This window comes from Zonotrichia albicollis, chromosome 11, assembly GCF_047830755.1.
Source record: "Zonotrichia albicollis isolate bZonAlb1 chromosome 11, bZonAlb1.hap1, whole genome shotgun sequence".
NCBI lineage: Eukaryota > Metazoa > Chordata > Aves > Passeriformes > Passerellidae > Zonotrichia > Zonotrichia albicollis.
This window is the reverse complement of record NC_133829.1, coordinates 13,851,666-13,868,600: the sequence shown is the minus strand read 5'-3', so window position 1 is coordinate 13,868,600 and position 16,935 is coordinate 13,851,666. Positions and strand designations below refer to the sequence as shown.

The 16,935-nt window shown below is 37.3% G+C and overlaps 1 protein-coding gene across 1 annotated transcript in view; it reads left to right on the top strand.

Annotated features, from left to right (window-relative positions):
- ADAM10 (ADAM metallopeptidase domain 10) overlaps positions 1-16,935 on the top strand; it is a 40,643-nt gene that overhangs the window by 14,666 nt on the left and 9,042 nt on the right. The window contains exons 3-6 of the mRNA XM_074549440.1: positions 5,611-5,729; positions 6,966-7,124; positions 13,981-14,084; positions 15,906-16,055. Coding sequence (XP_074405541.1) covers positions 5,611-5,729; positions 6,966-7,124; positions 13,981-14,084; positions 15,906-16,055 — 532 coding nt within the window. The remainder of the gene's footprint in view (positions 1-5,610; positions 5,730-6,965; positions 7,125-13,980; positions 14,085-15,905; positions 16,056-16,935) is intronic.

Genomic DNA, 16,935 nt, shown 5'->3' with positions numbered 1-16,935 from the left:
TTAAATGAATGTACCTAAGCTATGTGCTCTTATCAGCTAGTGGGTTTATCTTCCGTGTTTTTGCTTGTTTAACTAAAAAAGCTTCTTTCCTAACTACTTCCATAGTTTGAATTCATGTAGTAACTTTGCTTGTGCTTGTGTTCTAGTACATCTTTACCTGTTTTCTGTTTTTTGATATCTTGTTTTTGTTAGAACATGGCATTGCATATAAATAGCCAACTTCATGTGAATACAAATGGGAAGGTTATTTTCACTAAACAGGAAACCAGGATGTCAGCTCTGTGCTGAACTTCCCAAAGAAGTTTTACTGAAAGGAGTGGGGGAAAAAAATCAATCTTGGGTAAAGGCTGTTCTGCCTTTAAAATCTTACACTGTCCTCTTCAGGACAGAGAGATACTTTCTCAGAGTGTAAATTAGCCAACATGTAGCTTCTTGTAATCCTGCTTGGATGGTTTCTTATCTAACTAGCTTGTGTTTGCAGCTCTGCATATCAAGAGTAATCAGTGGGAAATGCTTTGGAATGAAGGCTGCATCCTCACTGTAGTGTTCTAGAATACCAAGTTCAGCAAGTCTGACTTCTGAAGATCAGGAAGATATTTGAATAACCACAAGTGTCATCCCAGAGGTGTTAATGGAAAACAAATATAAGTTGCAAGCATTCTAGCTGGGATAGCTGAGTGTTGTAGAGATTGGGATTTGCATAAGCACTTACTAGGGGATGGTTCTGTGTGCATCTAGGTGGATCAAAGAAAGAGTGATAAACCTGGAGACCCTATCATGTGCTGCTTCAAAGATAAGTTTTCTTTAGTGTAACTAGCAGGACTGTGGGAATTATCAATTAAGTGATAAAGTATGTGGTGTGTGTTTAATTGCAAGTTAAAACAATAAAAAAAATCTTCAAGTGTGATGATTCTGTAGAATTGTGGGCAGTATAAATCCAGTAGTAGATTGTTAAGCTGCCTTCTATATACTACAGTTCAGAGCTGGAATGAGTCTGACAGTCTTGTGGGAGCTGAGTGGATTGTGGGATGCCTCATGGAAGCAGTTAGAAAGAAGAGCTCAAGTTGTTATCCCTGTCCATTTATAGGCCCCCCTTCAATTTTTCCAAGAGGGAGTCTTTGAGTTCTTAGGTAGGAAAAGTAAAGATAAAAGACTTGCACCTCAAGCAGAACAGTATTTTCTAGATGCTGACTTGTGAGGAGGGTGATGGAGCCACGGCTGTGAGGATTTTTCTGGCTCCCACTGGGAAGAAAAGACTGTGAACCTAAAACTGAACTCTCCTTGTACTGAAGTCATGTTGCATACTGCTGCCAGCTCATCCCCTTCAGCTTCCCTTCCCCAGCCACTTCTTTCAGCTGTGGAGTAACTCCTCCATCTCCTTTTTTTCCTTTCTCAACAACCTCCTCTGGTCACTTCATGATTCTGTGGGCCTGTCACCAGTTACAGCAATTTGAGGAAAGGCAGAAAAGGGACAGCACCAAGTGCCATTTTTTTATGCCAGATAACAGCTTTTTCTGCCACATGTGCAAGTCTGCAGACTTGGTACCAGTAACCCAATATATTGGACATTGCTTTATGGTGAAATCACTGATCTTAGAAGGTAACTCATATTAAAAAGAAATGGAATAATAATTATGCATTAACTCTTACATGTAGGCCTTTATATACCCTTTACCAAATGTTGCTAGTATATAAAAATGGCTTGTTTGGTTTTTGGTTTTGTTTGGTTTTTTTCTTTCAAGTACCTGCTCTGATTAGAGCTTAGGATAACATAACCTGAGCCCATGGCAAAGTACTGTGTCTTAGCTAAGTGTGATGCTCTCAGCTCTAATTTTTTCTTTAATTATAACTGAATTGCTGTGTTACTTGCAAACTGGCCATAGTCTCCCTGAGGTAAGCTATAGAGAAATAAAAATCTACCTCTTGATAGTCTTTTGGGTACTGCCATTAATATATAAGATGCAGTTCATTATCAAAGCAGATGATATAATTTTGTATGTGCGTAAAGTTTTTGCCAAAATTCGGTCTACAGCCGAGTGGGCAGCCATACAGTAACTAATATCAGTTTTCAGATCTGTGGAAAACAGAAGCAGTAACAAATTAGCAAGGTCAAAACTTGGTCTTCATTGATTTAATTCTGTTCTAGAGATCACTACTGCTGGGAAGTGTCTTCTCTAAGGTACAAAGTGTGTAAATAAGAGGCATTATTTTTCTGAAATTAGTTAATCTTCTGCCTGGTGTGTTTCTAGGCTACGGAATAGCTTAGCTTGCACTAAGAATTTGGTACATGCTGTAGAAATTGTAATTGTCAAAAGGCTTATTTGAAGCTTCTTGTTTCTTCCATTGTGGCTGATTTAGAAACCATCTTCAGTAATTGTACAGACAGATTCATTTAGCTTCCTCAGAGTCTCCTGTCCTCAGAACAATCATGAAGTTACTGGGTTTAAGCCAGGGTAGAATTTGTTTGAAGTTTGATGTGCTAAAGTTGTTAAATATTGGAAGTAGAGATGAATAGATGTTTGTTTACTCCTCCACCCTCCTTGGCCCTTTTCCTTCCCACTGACCCAAGGTGTCTTTTCCCTGCTTTGGTGGGGAAGTAAAGGAGTATTTGTCAATTTTTCATTATTAAGAAGGTGAACAGTTTGTACAGATTATCCTGTTCTCATCAAGCATGTTTGAATGACTAAGAAAAGACCTGTTTAAAAATAGCTGAGAGATGATCAGGTTATCTAATAGTTTAACTAAGTTAAGAAATCAAATAGACATTTGCTAGTGTGAAGCACAGCTCAGTTTGTATTTGTAATAGTTCTCTAATCCTGCATATAGAGCTCATTTTATTAAAAGACAATCAGCAACATGGGTTAGAATCTTTATTATGTAGCAATGTGGAAAGCAAGGAGAGGGTAAAAATTAAAGGAGAATAAATAGAGACTTCCTAAATTTTAAACTAGTGACACTTTTAATTTGCTGCATATAGCTTCTAACAGTCCATTTTGAAGTGACATACAGATAATAGTGATGGAAGGGTATCCCACAGAAGGAACAAAAATTCCCAGCTTCATTACGCTCCCTCTTCCCCCCCAAAAGAGCCCTGGATATGCAGGCAAGCTCAAGGCTGGCCCTAAATCCTGGCCTGATGGCCACCAAGAGTAGCCCATGGCTGCACCACCATTGTCCTGCTGGTCTGGTAGGGTGAGAGCAGCAGCTTGGGGTTCCCTGGGTGCCTGCACAAATCAGGCCAAGGGCTCACCCACCTGTGGTTTTGGGGTTACACTAATTGTTAAATTACCAGCTGTCAGGCTGAGATCAGGTCCTAGGTTTTTTCCCTCACTTTGCCAGTATAGATGGGAGTTAATACATCAGAAGTCCTGCATTCTTTTCACTGTGTATTTCAAAGCCATATGAAATTGCTGATGCAGTTGAGTGTTAGAGACAACTTCTCCTCAGTTTTATTTGCAACATACATGAATACAACCAGAAAAATGTCATTTTAAAGAAATGGTGTATACACTTCTGAAAGGAAAGTGCTATATAGGGTGAGGGTTTTTACCCAAAAAACTTTCATGAGGAAAGGTAAGAAGTCTTCTATCAAATACTAGAGAAGGGAGGAAAGATTCTAATGGGTCCCTGATCTCTTGCCATTTAACTTCAGTTCAAATGCACTGAGAGTCTGACCCATCCTTGAGTGTGACAACTCAGTCACAGGGAAAGCTCAAACTAAAATGGAGCTTAAATCTGTGTAACACCCTGAGCAGTGTATTGCATCCAAAGTGAGTATAACTTTTTCAAGTATTTAAATGAAGTTGGTCATATTCTCATCAGTGTTGATTTTCATTTCTTTCTACCTGTTCATTTTTAACTTCTGCTCAGGAGAGCCACATATAGTGAGTGCAAGTCTCTGCACTGCCTACCACCCCACCCTCAAAAAAATTATTGGCTAATCTTGTGGCATTCAGTCCCAGGTGCCTGAGTTTCTTGTTCATATTATTTCCTCTTCCTCATGAACCTCTGGGTTGCCAAAGGACTGTTATGGCAGAGGTAGTAAAAATATGAACTTGAAGAGCACTTATTTCTTGTCTCAGTGATGCCAGTATCCAGGTGCACAGTGACCTGTTCCTTCCTTTGTAACAGGAGGATCTTCCTCATAAAATCCATCTCTGCTGAGCTGTGGTAGGAGCACTGCTGGGCTTGGCACAAAGCCTGAGTCTCAGGAGTTGCAGAAGTTTAACCTTCTCCATCCACCAGCCACATCTCAGTTTCATAACCCCATAGTAGATACCTGTGACGCATTGCCACAGCAGACTACTTGCTTTGAAGCTTTATTAACACTGTGGCAATAATAATAAATGTAGTTTGATTGTGAAATGCTGTTTGCATTACAGAGTAGTCAACATGAGTCACTACAGCCCTTCCCAGGCTCCAAGTGTAGGCAAGACTTTTTTTGATCTTGAAGTTTGCATCTTAATGTTTCAAAATACTTATAACTATGGTGTCATATTTAATGTGCAGGTGGAAACTGAAGATACACTTTGTGTATGCTTCACTCATTAGTAAAAAGTAACTAGATTTAATCAGCTTTACACTATGGCTCTTAATTGCCTGGGTCATTTTGTTGATTGCATACTTGGATACTAACTTTCACTGTGAAGGTCAGCTCTGCTGGGCATGGTTACTCGACTTACCAGAGTTACTTTTTGTGTAACAAATTGGTGACATAACTATAATATTCCTTCAATTTCATCATTGTGCAGAGAAGGAAAAAATAGGAAGAAAATCAAGACTAAAATTGGAATGGCTGAAGTTTCAATAACTTCGTGATCTGTATTTGCACAATTGTTTGTACAAAATTTAATAGAATACCAAATGAAATTCTAAACAAGCTAATGGTTGTCACAGGTATGAATTCATATAGTGTCAGGTATTTTAAAACACTCCAGTTATATTACCTGCTTGAATGCAACTCCTGTTGTCGTACAAGGAAGCTGTTTCATACAAAGATTGGCAGTAGGATTTGCATTAAAGTATTGAGGGTTGTAACTGACCCAATCATTTAATGAACAGAGCTGTTTTCGTAATTGTTCATGTAACTCTACCAGTTTGAGTGTATTTATTAGATGTTGTTGACCATCTTGTTTTTTGAGTTTCAGTTGAAACATTGATTAACTCGCCTACATTTCATTTAAGGTATTTAAATCTTAAGTGTCATCAATAAAAGTGAAATAAGTGAAAGCTATTTTTATCTGTTCAGCATCACAGTGCTGTAAAGTAAAATAGTTGCATTTTTCCTAAACTACTCGAGTGTCTTCTGAAGGACTGGGAACAAGTGTGTAGTCCAAGTCAGCACTTTAGAATCAAGTGTTTAAGTGTAATGTGTTTTCTGGCTTAAATCTTGTAAACTTAGCTACTTATATAAAAAGCAGCTAAAGAATCTTGCTTTTAAAATCCTTCTCTGCTCTGATCTAATTCTTGTACAGTAAAAGCATTTTCTACAGATAAATTTTACAAGGTCTGCAGATTGTTTGCACAAAAATGTTGTTTTGAAGTACTTTATTTAGTGCTCTTGTAGCTGAAGCTCAAAGCCAATTTACCATCTTGTTTTATTCACTTTAGACAATTCAACCTTCGAATGAAGAGAGATACATCTCTTTTTAGTGATGACTTTAAAGTAGAAATATCGAACCAAGTCATTGATTATGATACCTCCCACATTTACACTGGACACATTTATGGTAAGTATAGCACTTTAAAGTGGATGAAAGTGCAGTAATTTTAAATAGGAATTTTCTAATAGTATGTGGAGAAAATTAGTATCAGTATTATTAGATTATTGTTAAACTTTAATAGTGCATCTATCATATTTGAACTCCCATCTGCTTTTCTAGGAGTCACACTTAAATGAGTATTTTATCTAATAATTTTCATACCCATAAAACTTGAATTTCCAATCTGTTTATAAACATAATCTTCACGGAACTCTGATACATTAAAAAAGATAGAAAAGTATCTTTTTATACTTTTTATACTTTTTATCTTTTTTTTTTATACATTGAAGAAAAAAGAAATCAGGTGCCATTTTTAGTTTAAAGGAGGAAAAGGAATATAGAGTTACTAACACTGAGGGTAATATATCTGATTTTAGTAAATACAAAGATAAAATTGATTAAAAATGAAGAAGAATTACAGAATTAAAAGCAGATTGAAAGATGATATGGACTAAGATTTACTCTGCCCCTCTTTGTACTGTTTGTTTGGTTTTCCTGAAGGTCTTTCTAAGCCATGGTCTGCAGTCTTGAAGTGAGCATTTTCAACTTTGAAAAGTAATAAACACAAGGCTTCATATGCATCTAGGCAGACCAATTTGCCACTTTTTTTTGAGTAGGTGAGAAGGGTTTTTGATAGTGTGATTCTGAATTTTCCTCAATGGAGGAGTATACAAGTATTGTTTTAGCAGAGTAATCTTTCATCCTTTATATATGGGAAGGACTGTGGGGATGCTGCATTTTGTAGCAGTTAGTGATTAAACTTTGACAGTTGTACTTTCCCTGATTGTAACTGTTTCAAATACAAATTCATTCTATACAGATTTAAACCTAGCTACAGTTTTAAGAGGATTATGCTTGAAGAGAACAATAGATGTCTTGAATATAGGGAAGTCCTTCTTTGAAAGCTTTCAAAGTTCTGTATATGCTGTTTTATTGTTTATTAATTCTAATTGTATGAAGGGATGTGTAAGGACAGGATTTGACTATAGAATTGCATGCTGTGTATGTACCAGCTTTAAAATATAGAGTTAAATTCTGCATTATATGATTTTTAAACATGTCATTTATGCACCTGATTGGGAAGCTTCTGAACTTAGTGACTGTGATTTTGCTGTAACTGTTTGTCTTAGTGATGGATAATCTTAGTCTTAAAAAGGATTTTTGAAGGGTATAAAAAAGCTAATACACTTTGTCCCTTAACAGGTGAGCAGGGAAGTTTTACTCATGGGTCTGTTATTGATGGAAAATTTGAAGGATTCATCCAAACTCACAGTGGGACCTTTTATATTGAGCCAGCAGAGAGATACATAAAGGACAGAAACCTACCATTCCACTCTGTCATTTATCATGAAGATGATATCAGTGAGTACTTCCATTTTGTGCTACAGATGAAATACTTTTTTTATTAAATGTCAAAACCTATATGCCATTTGTAAGCATCAAATGAGGCTTTGGCTTGTGTATGACACTGTAAATCATGCTGTCCTCAAGTGATTAATATACAGTTAAGGTGTGAGAGAGATTTATGGCAAACCAAAGCCAGCCTTTATTCTGCCCTTTTAAGAAATCCTTAGCAGTCAGGCTTTAGTGGGCAAGCAGTACATTTCCTACCCAATGGATACATGTTTCTTTAAAAAATACCTTCTTAAAAAGATCTATACTGATTGCTCTTCCATGTAATCTGGAATAAAATAAAAGATAATTAAAGTTCAAGTCACTCAATGATGACGTACATCTCATGAGGGTGACATTTGGGTGAAATAAAAGCTTCCCCTGCCTGTGTCTCTCACATGTGCATTCAGAGAGCTCTTAAGAAAAGGTGGCACCCAGTATGTCCCATTTTACACAATAGCTGATGGAAGGGTACAGAGAATTTAATTTGACAAGTATAGCCCCAGAAATCTGGCTTCAGTTTCAAATGCTCAGAAGGATGAAAAAGTATGATGAAATACTTTTGTGTCTTCAGAGCTGATGCACCAGAGTTCTCCTGCACTTTACCTGCCTATTTATGTATGATCAGTCTTCAGATGTAATACAAATCAGTTTTGTTTGATGCTTAAGTTATATTGAACCTCAAAAGTACTGCAATAAATTTGTGATTCCAACTTTGAATCCTTCAAGGAACAAGGAGGTATCAAAGGTAAATGTTAGCAGAGTCAGTTTAAGACCTAACTTTTGGTTATTGAAGCTAGCAAAGTGTCTTTCTAGCTAACTTCAGGATGTCAGTCTTGCTTAAAAATCAATTCAAACCATAACTTCATTTAAAAACATGTCCCATCAGGCCACTGTGCAAACCCTAGAAGACTTGGGTTTGAAATCTCATTTGGAATTGGGTAAGGAGGCTTGGATTAGGTCACTAGAAATTACTTAAACCACTCTGTTAATGATATGTGTATAAACCATTTTCATAGTGTGTCATAATGATACTACATTGTGAAAAGAAGTGTCAAAGAATAGGAAGTTAGATGAGGAAAATTTCTGATTGTGATTTGACTTTGATTATTATAATTTTCTCAGTGCTGTAAGCCAGTGAAAAAAACAGGGTTATTGCATATTGGTCTCCTTGATTACTTCTCTTGTGTGAATGCAGTGAAGAGAAATGATCTTCCTCCACTAAAAACTCAGCAAATTTGGGTGGGATTTTTGTATTTTACTTCCAGTGGCAGTATGTGTGCTGTCTCTGAGTATATTAAAATTGCTGTGAGCTGGCAAATATGTTTGTCATTCCTGTTATCTCATTCTGTAAATATGATTACAAACCCAAAAGCAAATAGAATTTCCATAATTTTAAAGAGCTTGTGAACTAAAGCATTTACTGGATTTGTGAACAGTATCTGTTTTCTGACTAAGTGTATATTTTCCTGGTGCTTACAAGACTCATGCTTAAGAATAATTTTATGGGATAACATTCCATATTTTTGATGCTCACAGAGAAGCTGCAGCATGAGCTACATTTTCATCTCTGCAGAGCATTTTTGGTCGGTTCAGCTGGGGGAATCAGTTCAAAGGGGAGAAGGCAGTTTTCCCTGTTAGCTGCAGTTGGAGTATTACTGGCTTCACTGCTGTAGCAGGAAAGTAGTGAGGGAAAAGTAATAAAAAGTTACAAAAGTCTGGTGTGGAACTGTAAGATACATCTTTCATAGCATTTCTGTGAATAATTCACACATACTTCTAAGTTTTGTGTTGCATCTTACTGGCCTGATGAGCAGCTCACTGCTTGATAGTGGAATGTTGGACTTCCACTTACGTAGGACTTTGTGTAAATAAGTCACTGTCAGCTTCATAAAGGGTTTTATTAACCAACCCTCTTGTTGAAATGAGGGGGAGGAGGAAAGTGAGCAACATAAGGCAGTGATGTGCCCAGTTTTCAAAGGTTGAGGCAAGTAAGAAGATTGTCTCATGTCCCAGTTCCTTATGCTGTAAATAGTGAGTGACTAAAAATACTCTTCGCTGTTATTGAATACTGACAGAAATAGAACTGTGCCTTAAAGAAGCAGATAAATTGATTTTATGAAAGTTACTATTGCTGTTTTGTAGGAGTGAGCTCTGTTGGAAGAGTAAATGGATTGCTTTGGGAACTGGAGAAAGTAATGATGAAATTGGTTCTTACTAATGTCTTATAAAGTGAATGGGAGCAGGGTATGCTGGGATGTTTTTAATTATTCAGGTATGGGAATGGTTTACTTCATTTTTCCTCTTGAATCTAGTGCATCAAAACCATCAATTAGAAACGAAATCAGATTGTCAGAGGGGAGGGTCTAAATCTATTCTGGTGAGGCACATTAAAGCAGCACTGCAGTATGGCTTCCAAGTCACCAAGTGAGTGAACATTGCTGCTTGCTCAGCAGGGTTGAAAATAGCCCATCCTGGAGCAGAGTCTAAGCAGCACTATTTAAAAACACATCACTCCTCTTGGCTGCTGCCAGGGCAGTGTGATGTGCCTGTGTTGTGATTGTATAGAATCATTTCAGTCATTAGGATCATAGATGCCTCTAGGATTTCTGTTGTCTGAAATATCTGGAGTATACAACTGCTTCTGTCTCTTTCTGAAGTGCTTTGGAAGCTAAATTATTCTTGTCTTTCATGAGGCCTATTTTTGCATTGAACTGCAGCTCCAAAAAACCCTACCAACTCAGAAAAGCTAAGCTTTGTAGTAGATTTGTCAATTTGTTGTTACTGCTCTAATCTAAAGCTAGCTCTCATGAAGCAGAGTCAAACTGTCCCACTATCTTATGTAGGACAAAAGCAACAAAAATGGTCACATTTCTGACTCGGGAAAGACTGAGAGAAAAAGTCATCTTTGCTTTAATTTGGGTATTTTTTTGCTCACCCATGTTTCAGCCTTTTGAAACAATATGCTTTTAGTGCTTTTCAGAAACCACAATGCAACATATGATTAGCATCTCAATGAGTTCTTTTTCAGTAGTTAAACAAAAGTTGTTTTGTAAATGGGGATTATATTGTCAACTTTATAAGGCAGCTTTTGTCTGTTACAGTGGATCTGGTGACCAGTGGAAGGCAGCCTTCTATTCATGACTTGAAACACAAGTTGAATGATTTTAGTTTCTAAACCAGTCTTGATCAAACTGTTTTATAATTTACAGTTAGAAAGATGCAAATTGCTGTTTACATTGAGATATTTAGGAAACATTTCTTTAAGGATGAGGATATATTTACTTTATTAAAATCATATTTGTTTAAAGTGAATCCCTGAGTTCATACTGTAAAATAGAAAATCATTATTTCTTCAGATCAACAGTATACAGGAAAATCCTCTTCAGACCTTCCAGAAAATTAACATGATCACTTAAATGTCTTTATGATCTTGGAAGGGGCATACAACTAAGAACAGAAAATGAAGTGGTTTGTAATTTTGCAAAGCCTTATCTGCTGAATAAGGCTGACCATTGCAAACTGTGTTATTAATGAGAACCTGGTTTCTTTTTCATCACATTGTGATGACAGTTGTCATGGGAGCACAGCATCACAGAGTGCTGCAAATGAAATCTCTAATAAGGATTTTTTTTGTATCTGCTTATATTTGAGTTTTATTCTGCTGTTATGCTTTTGCAAGTATTGGGCATGTTTCTATGGCTGTTAAAGAATTGGGTTTTCATCATTTGTAATGGAAGTTTGATGTCATCCTTGCCCAAGATGCCTAAATTCAGTAATTATTAAGTGGTTAACCTAAATGCTTAACAGATCATACTTAACAGAATTAACTCATAATTAGAAGAAGAACCAAATGTTCAGGAATGTGTTTGTGGAAGGTAGGTAGTGCAAAAGGAAAAAAATCTTATTTTGAGCATCTGGAGTATATATCATTAAAAATCATCTGCCATCTAGTTAGATTAAGACATTGTAGTCAGAAGGTATGAAATGATGAGATTTTGCAGGTTGTTTTTAGATTCATTGTTATTTTTTTCTACTCTTTATTATTTCTTAACATTCTGCCAGGATGTACAAAACCTGAAAGTGGACAGTACTGGAAAAGAAAAAGTTGGCAAATTTTTTGCCTAATAATTTCTTCTAGTTAGAAGATTGAACCTGTTATTAACTTCTACAGTCACTCTGTTGGAAAATGTTCCTGTTTTCTCAACTCTGCATTCAGTGTAAGCAATCTTTTAATGGTGAAAGCAGGATTTTTCCTTTTCACTTCTCAGGATTGTGGTAGGGATGGGCTAAGAAGCTCTCAATCCCAAAGAGCTGGCAGAGAGCTGGCACATCTCAGAGCATTGAAAAGCTTCTCAACAGCATGGACAGACTTGTGTCTTGTGGGTCAAAACTGGCCAAGTCATCTGGCACCATGCAGTTCTTGCTTTGCTTCAGGTATTTAAAACTGGAACTGCTGCAGGGGATGGTGGAAATAGGAAGTCTCAAAAGATGACAAGGAAATGGTGCCTTCACAGTTTGGAGGTAGTTGAGCATTTAGCAAATAAAAACTTCGTATGCAACTTTCCCTGGGAGTTAGAAATGGTTCCAAAGTGAACTATCCTGTATTACCTGTCTCTGTGATTAGTAGGGTGGATTCAAATCTGCCTCTGGGGGATTTGTCTTTTCCAGCACATGCAAAATCTTGGCAATTGCTATTACAGACTGTTTTGTGTTCATTTTTTTGTAATTGTAACTGTCATGGCTTTAAAGTGTTTCTTACTAGATTATTACTTTTGAAGTGAGAAATATTTGAATTGCAGGCAGTCAGTATAAAAAAATGTGTTAAGGGATTTCCGAACATCTTTGGGAAACAAGATAGAAAGAAAAGAGAGATCATTTTGTGTAATAAACTGAGAGCATTTATTTCCAGTCCTGTTCTGACAGTTGTCATAATGCTTCAGAGTGGGGCTCCTGCAGGAGTTTCTTTCAGGGTACAGTGGTTTTCTGCAGGGGCAGTGTGTGGGGGAAAGGCAGGATGGGCCATTGCTGTGCCCTGGGTAACCTGCTCTGGTTGCAGAAATAAACTCCTGGTGCTGTGCAGTCAGGTCCTAGGTGATGAAAATTTACATTAGAATAAATAGAGTAGAATTTTTTATACTATAGAGGGAGGAAAAAAGGGTGGTGGAGATGGAGAGGGGAAGGATCATATCTACAGTCCTTTGCTCATAGCTCCAATTTAATGATATTAAACAGGATCCCCAAAAGTAGAAGGTGACTCAAGAGTGGTGCTTTTTGTTTAATAGTGGTTGTAGCCAAATCAGCATTCCACTACCATGCTGGAACAAATTGTGTGAGGTGACTTGCAGTAAGAGCATATTTTTCTCTCCATTCTTCTGACTGTGCTAGGGCTAATTGTGCTGAGAGGAATGTGATGAGATAGCAGTTCAAAAATGGTATTTGTGTGGTGGTGGAAACTGAAATGAGGGAAAGCAATGTGTAGAAAGTCATGAAATAAACTTACAAGGTAAGCTGTATATTGAAATAGTTTAGCAAGATGCAGTATGACTGTAAGAATCAAAGATAAATGAAGGCAGCTGTCAGATGAAACCATAGCCCACACTCCCAGGGAGCACATCTGCTGTGCTCCAGCTACTGCCAAGCCGTGACTCCACAGCCCAGACTAGAGCTAGCCCAGGGCAAAATCACCTGAAATGCATAGAATGTGGCCATCAGGTCCTTGGTGCCCAGGCTTTACAATTCTACTCTTATATATATGTTCTATTTACTCTGCGAATTCGGATTTCCACTCTTTAAAAAATAAATACCCCCCCATACCAAACAGAAATAAAAAGACAAATGAATCAACCAAAAAATCCCAAAACACAACAAACCTCGGTAAAGTTTGTAGATTTCTGAGAAAAGTGGCAGTCTGTTGAGATGGTGCTAAAACTGGTTTGCCCTACAGAAACTGACTTGTTAAGTATTCAGATCTGTATTCCATTATTTCTTACTTGGGCACCAATTTATGATGGGGTTGAATCTTCAAAGAAATCAAAGGGAGAAGTATTCAGTATTTCTCATCTCCAGAGGAAGCTTCTGCAAATACAGGTTACAAATCTGCCCTAGGTACTGCCAGTAAAAGCTGAGCTCATGTCTGAAGCACATTCCCTTGTGCAGTGAGATCTGCACTGGCAACTGTTGCAGGAGTTGGCCTTGATAAACAGGTGACTGTGGGATATTCTCACCAGTTTGGATCTCCAGCTTGTTTAACTAACATCTAGTGGTTAACTAAACCATGGTTCTATCCGTTAGCATTTCCCTTCTTATGTCTTGGTAGTTAAGTAGCATAAAGTGAAAACTTCCAAAAAATCAGTGGAAGATGAATAAAATAATAAAATCCTGTTAGAATGTTTTTTTTAAAATTTGTTTACCAAATAGCATAAAAACCTTTTCTCTTACCCAAGCAGTCTTTAGTATACTTGATATCTAATAACTTTCCATTGTGATGTTATATTTTGAAGGCTGCTTTTAGCTGAAGTAAGTTGGTACAGATGTGTAAATAAAAGCTCTTGTTCTTATGTTAGGCACTGCTCATAATATTTTCTTGTGCTGCCTGAGACAATAATGTTAAGAAGCAAATGTCAGTTTTGTTCTGTTTGTAAAACTAAGAATGTCTTAGTAGAAGTGTTTAATTAAAAAAAGCTGCATAGACCTTGCATTTTTTATGCTTCCCTCAAACCACATGCACAGTATTGGACACCAGCTGAGTAAGTTGCACTGATGCAGCCATATTTTGGACTTGTACTTGGAATTTGAAAACTCAACCTGGGCTTCCTCTTTTTAGAATATCCACATAAATATGGACCACAAGGAGGTTGTGCAGATCATTCAGTATTTGAAAGAATGCAGAAGTACCAGATGACTGGTATAGAAGAACCAACAACAGAGGTACAACAAAGGCTAATGGATTATGTTGATTAGTACTTAGTGTGATAACTTCCTATTTCTTGTATGTTGTCTCTTTTACTTTTGGTGAGCTATCATCCCTCCACATTGTGAGATACTTAAATTATTGCTGGAGGTTTCTTTTTAACATAATTTTCCTAAATTCTTTTTCTCATTGCTTCTGTAGCCCAGATGTGCTACTTACAGTCTTAATGAATCATAAGTGATCTCAAATTTTTCAACAGTTAGAATTTCAGATGGATGTGGAAATCAAGCTTGAAATGAGGAATATACTTGATTGCAATTGAGAAGGAAGAGTTTCAAGATCCCTTGATCTCCAAGTAATACATTGGTTCTAAAGAGTAATAACTTCTAGATTTTCAAGTTATGTTAATAAAACACACTTGGGATATCTGAGTACTTTCAGTGGAAAATTAAGTGATATTGGTGGGAGGGTCTTCCTAACAAACTCTGTAAGCTTGTGGGGATTACGGGACGTTACAGGTTGGCTGCTGTGAGAGGTAAGTGTCCTGTGGCAGGAACCTGTGTACCTGAGTGGAGTCCCAGTGGGTCTGCACTCAGGTTTGCACCACATGTCACAAAATACTTTTTTCCCAACAGCAGGTTACTGAGTTTCTTTTAGACTTTGTTGTGTTCTGAGCTGTACCAATTCTTGGCATAATTTTGTGGTGTCAGCTGAATATATACCCAGAAAATGATGCAATAGGTTAAATAGCATCAGCAACTTAGTTTATTTATGTTGTGACTCTAGAAATTATCAACATTAATGCCCTTTTCAGCATTGGTAACAATAGCATGCTTTCCCAGGAATGTGCTTGTAAAACTTCATGGAGAGAGGGGGGGGGGGGGGCAGCAGCCCAGGGTGCTGCTGCTGCCTTGAGAGGCTGCCTGGAACTGAGGCCAGACAGTGTTAGAGGAATGAAGCAGGGATTTGCTAAAAGGCCTTTAAAGGGCACACCTTGGGCAGTACAAGAGCTGGGCTGTGGCTCGACCCAAGATGGACTCTGAGTCACGAGTTTTCACACTTTTGTAAGTCCATTTCCATACTGGGGTTAATTGTCCAGTTACCGCTTCAGGTTATGAAGTCCCATCCTCTCAGTTTGCTCTCCACAATTTGGTGTTGTTTGCACTTTTTGGGCCCAAAGCTGCAATGCTGTCCCTGGTGCTCAGGGTTTTGTCTGACTAAACTGTGAAGAGAACTTGCTAGCACTTTATATGAATTCAGAGTTACATACTAATGCAGTACAGAATCTGGAAAATAGGAAAGCTAAAACTTAGGGCATCGCTACCAGATACCACTCTGCCTAACCAGTGTTCCTTTAGCTTCTTGTTCAGTGCCCCATTTGTTCCATGCTGAAGTGCTTAAACATTTCTGTTTGCTGAGGTAGCTGACTAAGGTAATAACAGTTTGAAATAACTGGTGTTAGGGAAGGTACAGTTAAGTACAGTTAAGTTAATCACCAGTGCTGATTTTTTTCCTAACGTACTGTTTGTTTATCTTAGACAAGTATTATAAAGAAGAAAAATTCCAAAGATCACATGAATAAAAAACATCTATGTAACATTAACTGCCTTTTGTAAAATAAAATGAAGTGCAGAGAGAGCTTTTGCTATGATTACATTCAAAGTATTTGAAAACTAAGCATAATGTACTTAATTCAAGATTCATCAAACTTTACAAGTTAAAGAATGAAAATCTATTTGTATTAGTGGAGTGTGTTTAGAACCACTGTTATTTTTAGGTAATCTAGTGCAGCATGTGGAACTACAAAATTAATGTGTTTCTTCCCTGTGCATATGTAGAAGCCTGTTGAGGAGCCTAAGAAGGATGATCCACAGCTTTCGAGAAAAAAGCGTGCCACTCAGGCTGAAAAAAACACATGCCAGCTGTATATCCAGACAGATCATTTATTCTACAAGCATTATGGAACCAGAGAAGCTGTGATTGCACAGGTATTTCCAACCCCTCTGTTTTAAATTGCCTGCTTTTTCTTTGGGTAGTCCTGATAAATTTTAATGTAACTTATCTTTTTCCTTATTTACTTTCTAATGGCTTGTTTCCTTTGTTAAAGTGGTCTTGACATAATTGAAACAGCATTTTTTATTTTGCTAAAAAGATGCTGTTTCTGTGACAAAAGTCTTGGGCACTTGTGCCTCTTTCATGGCAGCTGTGATTTGTTTAGCACCTCTGAGCAGGACTTGCAGTCTGACTGTTCTCAGTTCTTACTCAGAAAAAGAATATTTCCTGAGGAGTTCTGTCCTGTTTGACAGCCTGCCAAGCCTCTGTTTTAACACTTGCATAGGCTTCCCTTTGAAATTCTAGCTCAAAACACTGTGAGCTAATAATGCTGAGATCTATTCCTGTAGTATCTAATAGAGTGGATGGTAAAAAAAGCAGCAGCAGCTAAAGGCAGATGCTTTTCATTTGCCAATATACTTTTAACTGGGAAAAGGGTTGATATGATTTACTAAAAATATATCTAGCATTTTAACATACTTCTACTGAAGTCTGAAGTTTCACTGCCACTTGCAGATCTGAATTTTACTATTTATCACACTGTATGTAGGCAATTCAAGTAGTATTTTTCAAAGCTCTGAAGTCACCTTTTAGTCACCTTTAGCCTTTTAGTGAGTTAGCATTTCTGTGTGCTCTTAGAAAAGGTAAATGATTAGTTTTTCCACATTTGTGTTCTACTAGAAATGAAAGACTAAATCTGTAACAAGTAAATTTTTTTTCTGAAAAAGAAATACAGTGCTTGGAATACAATTTAAATACACTGCTGTCTTACCAAAGCAGTGAATAAAGGAGTATCACAAACAGCTATCAGAAAGT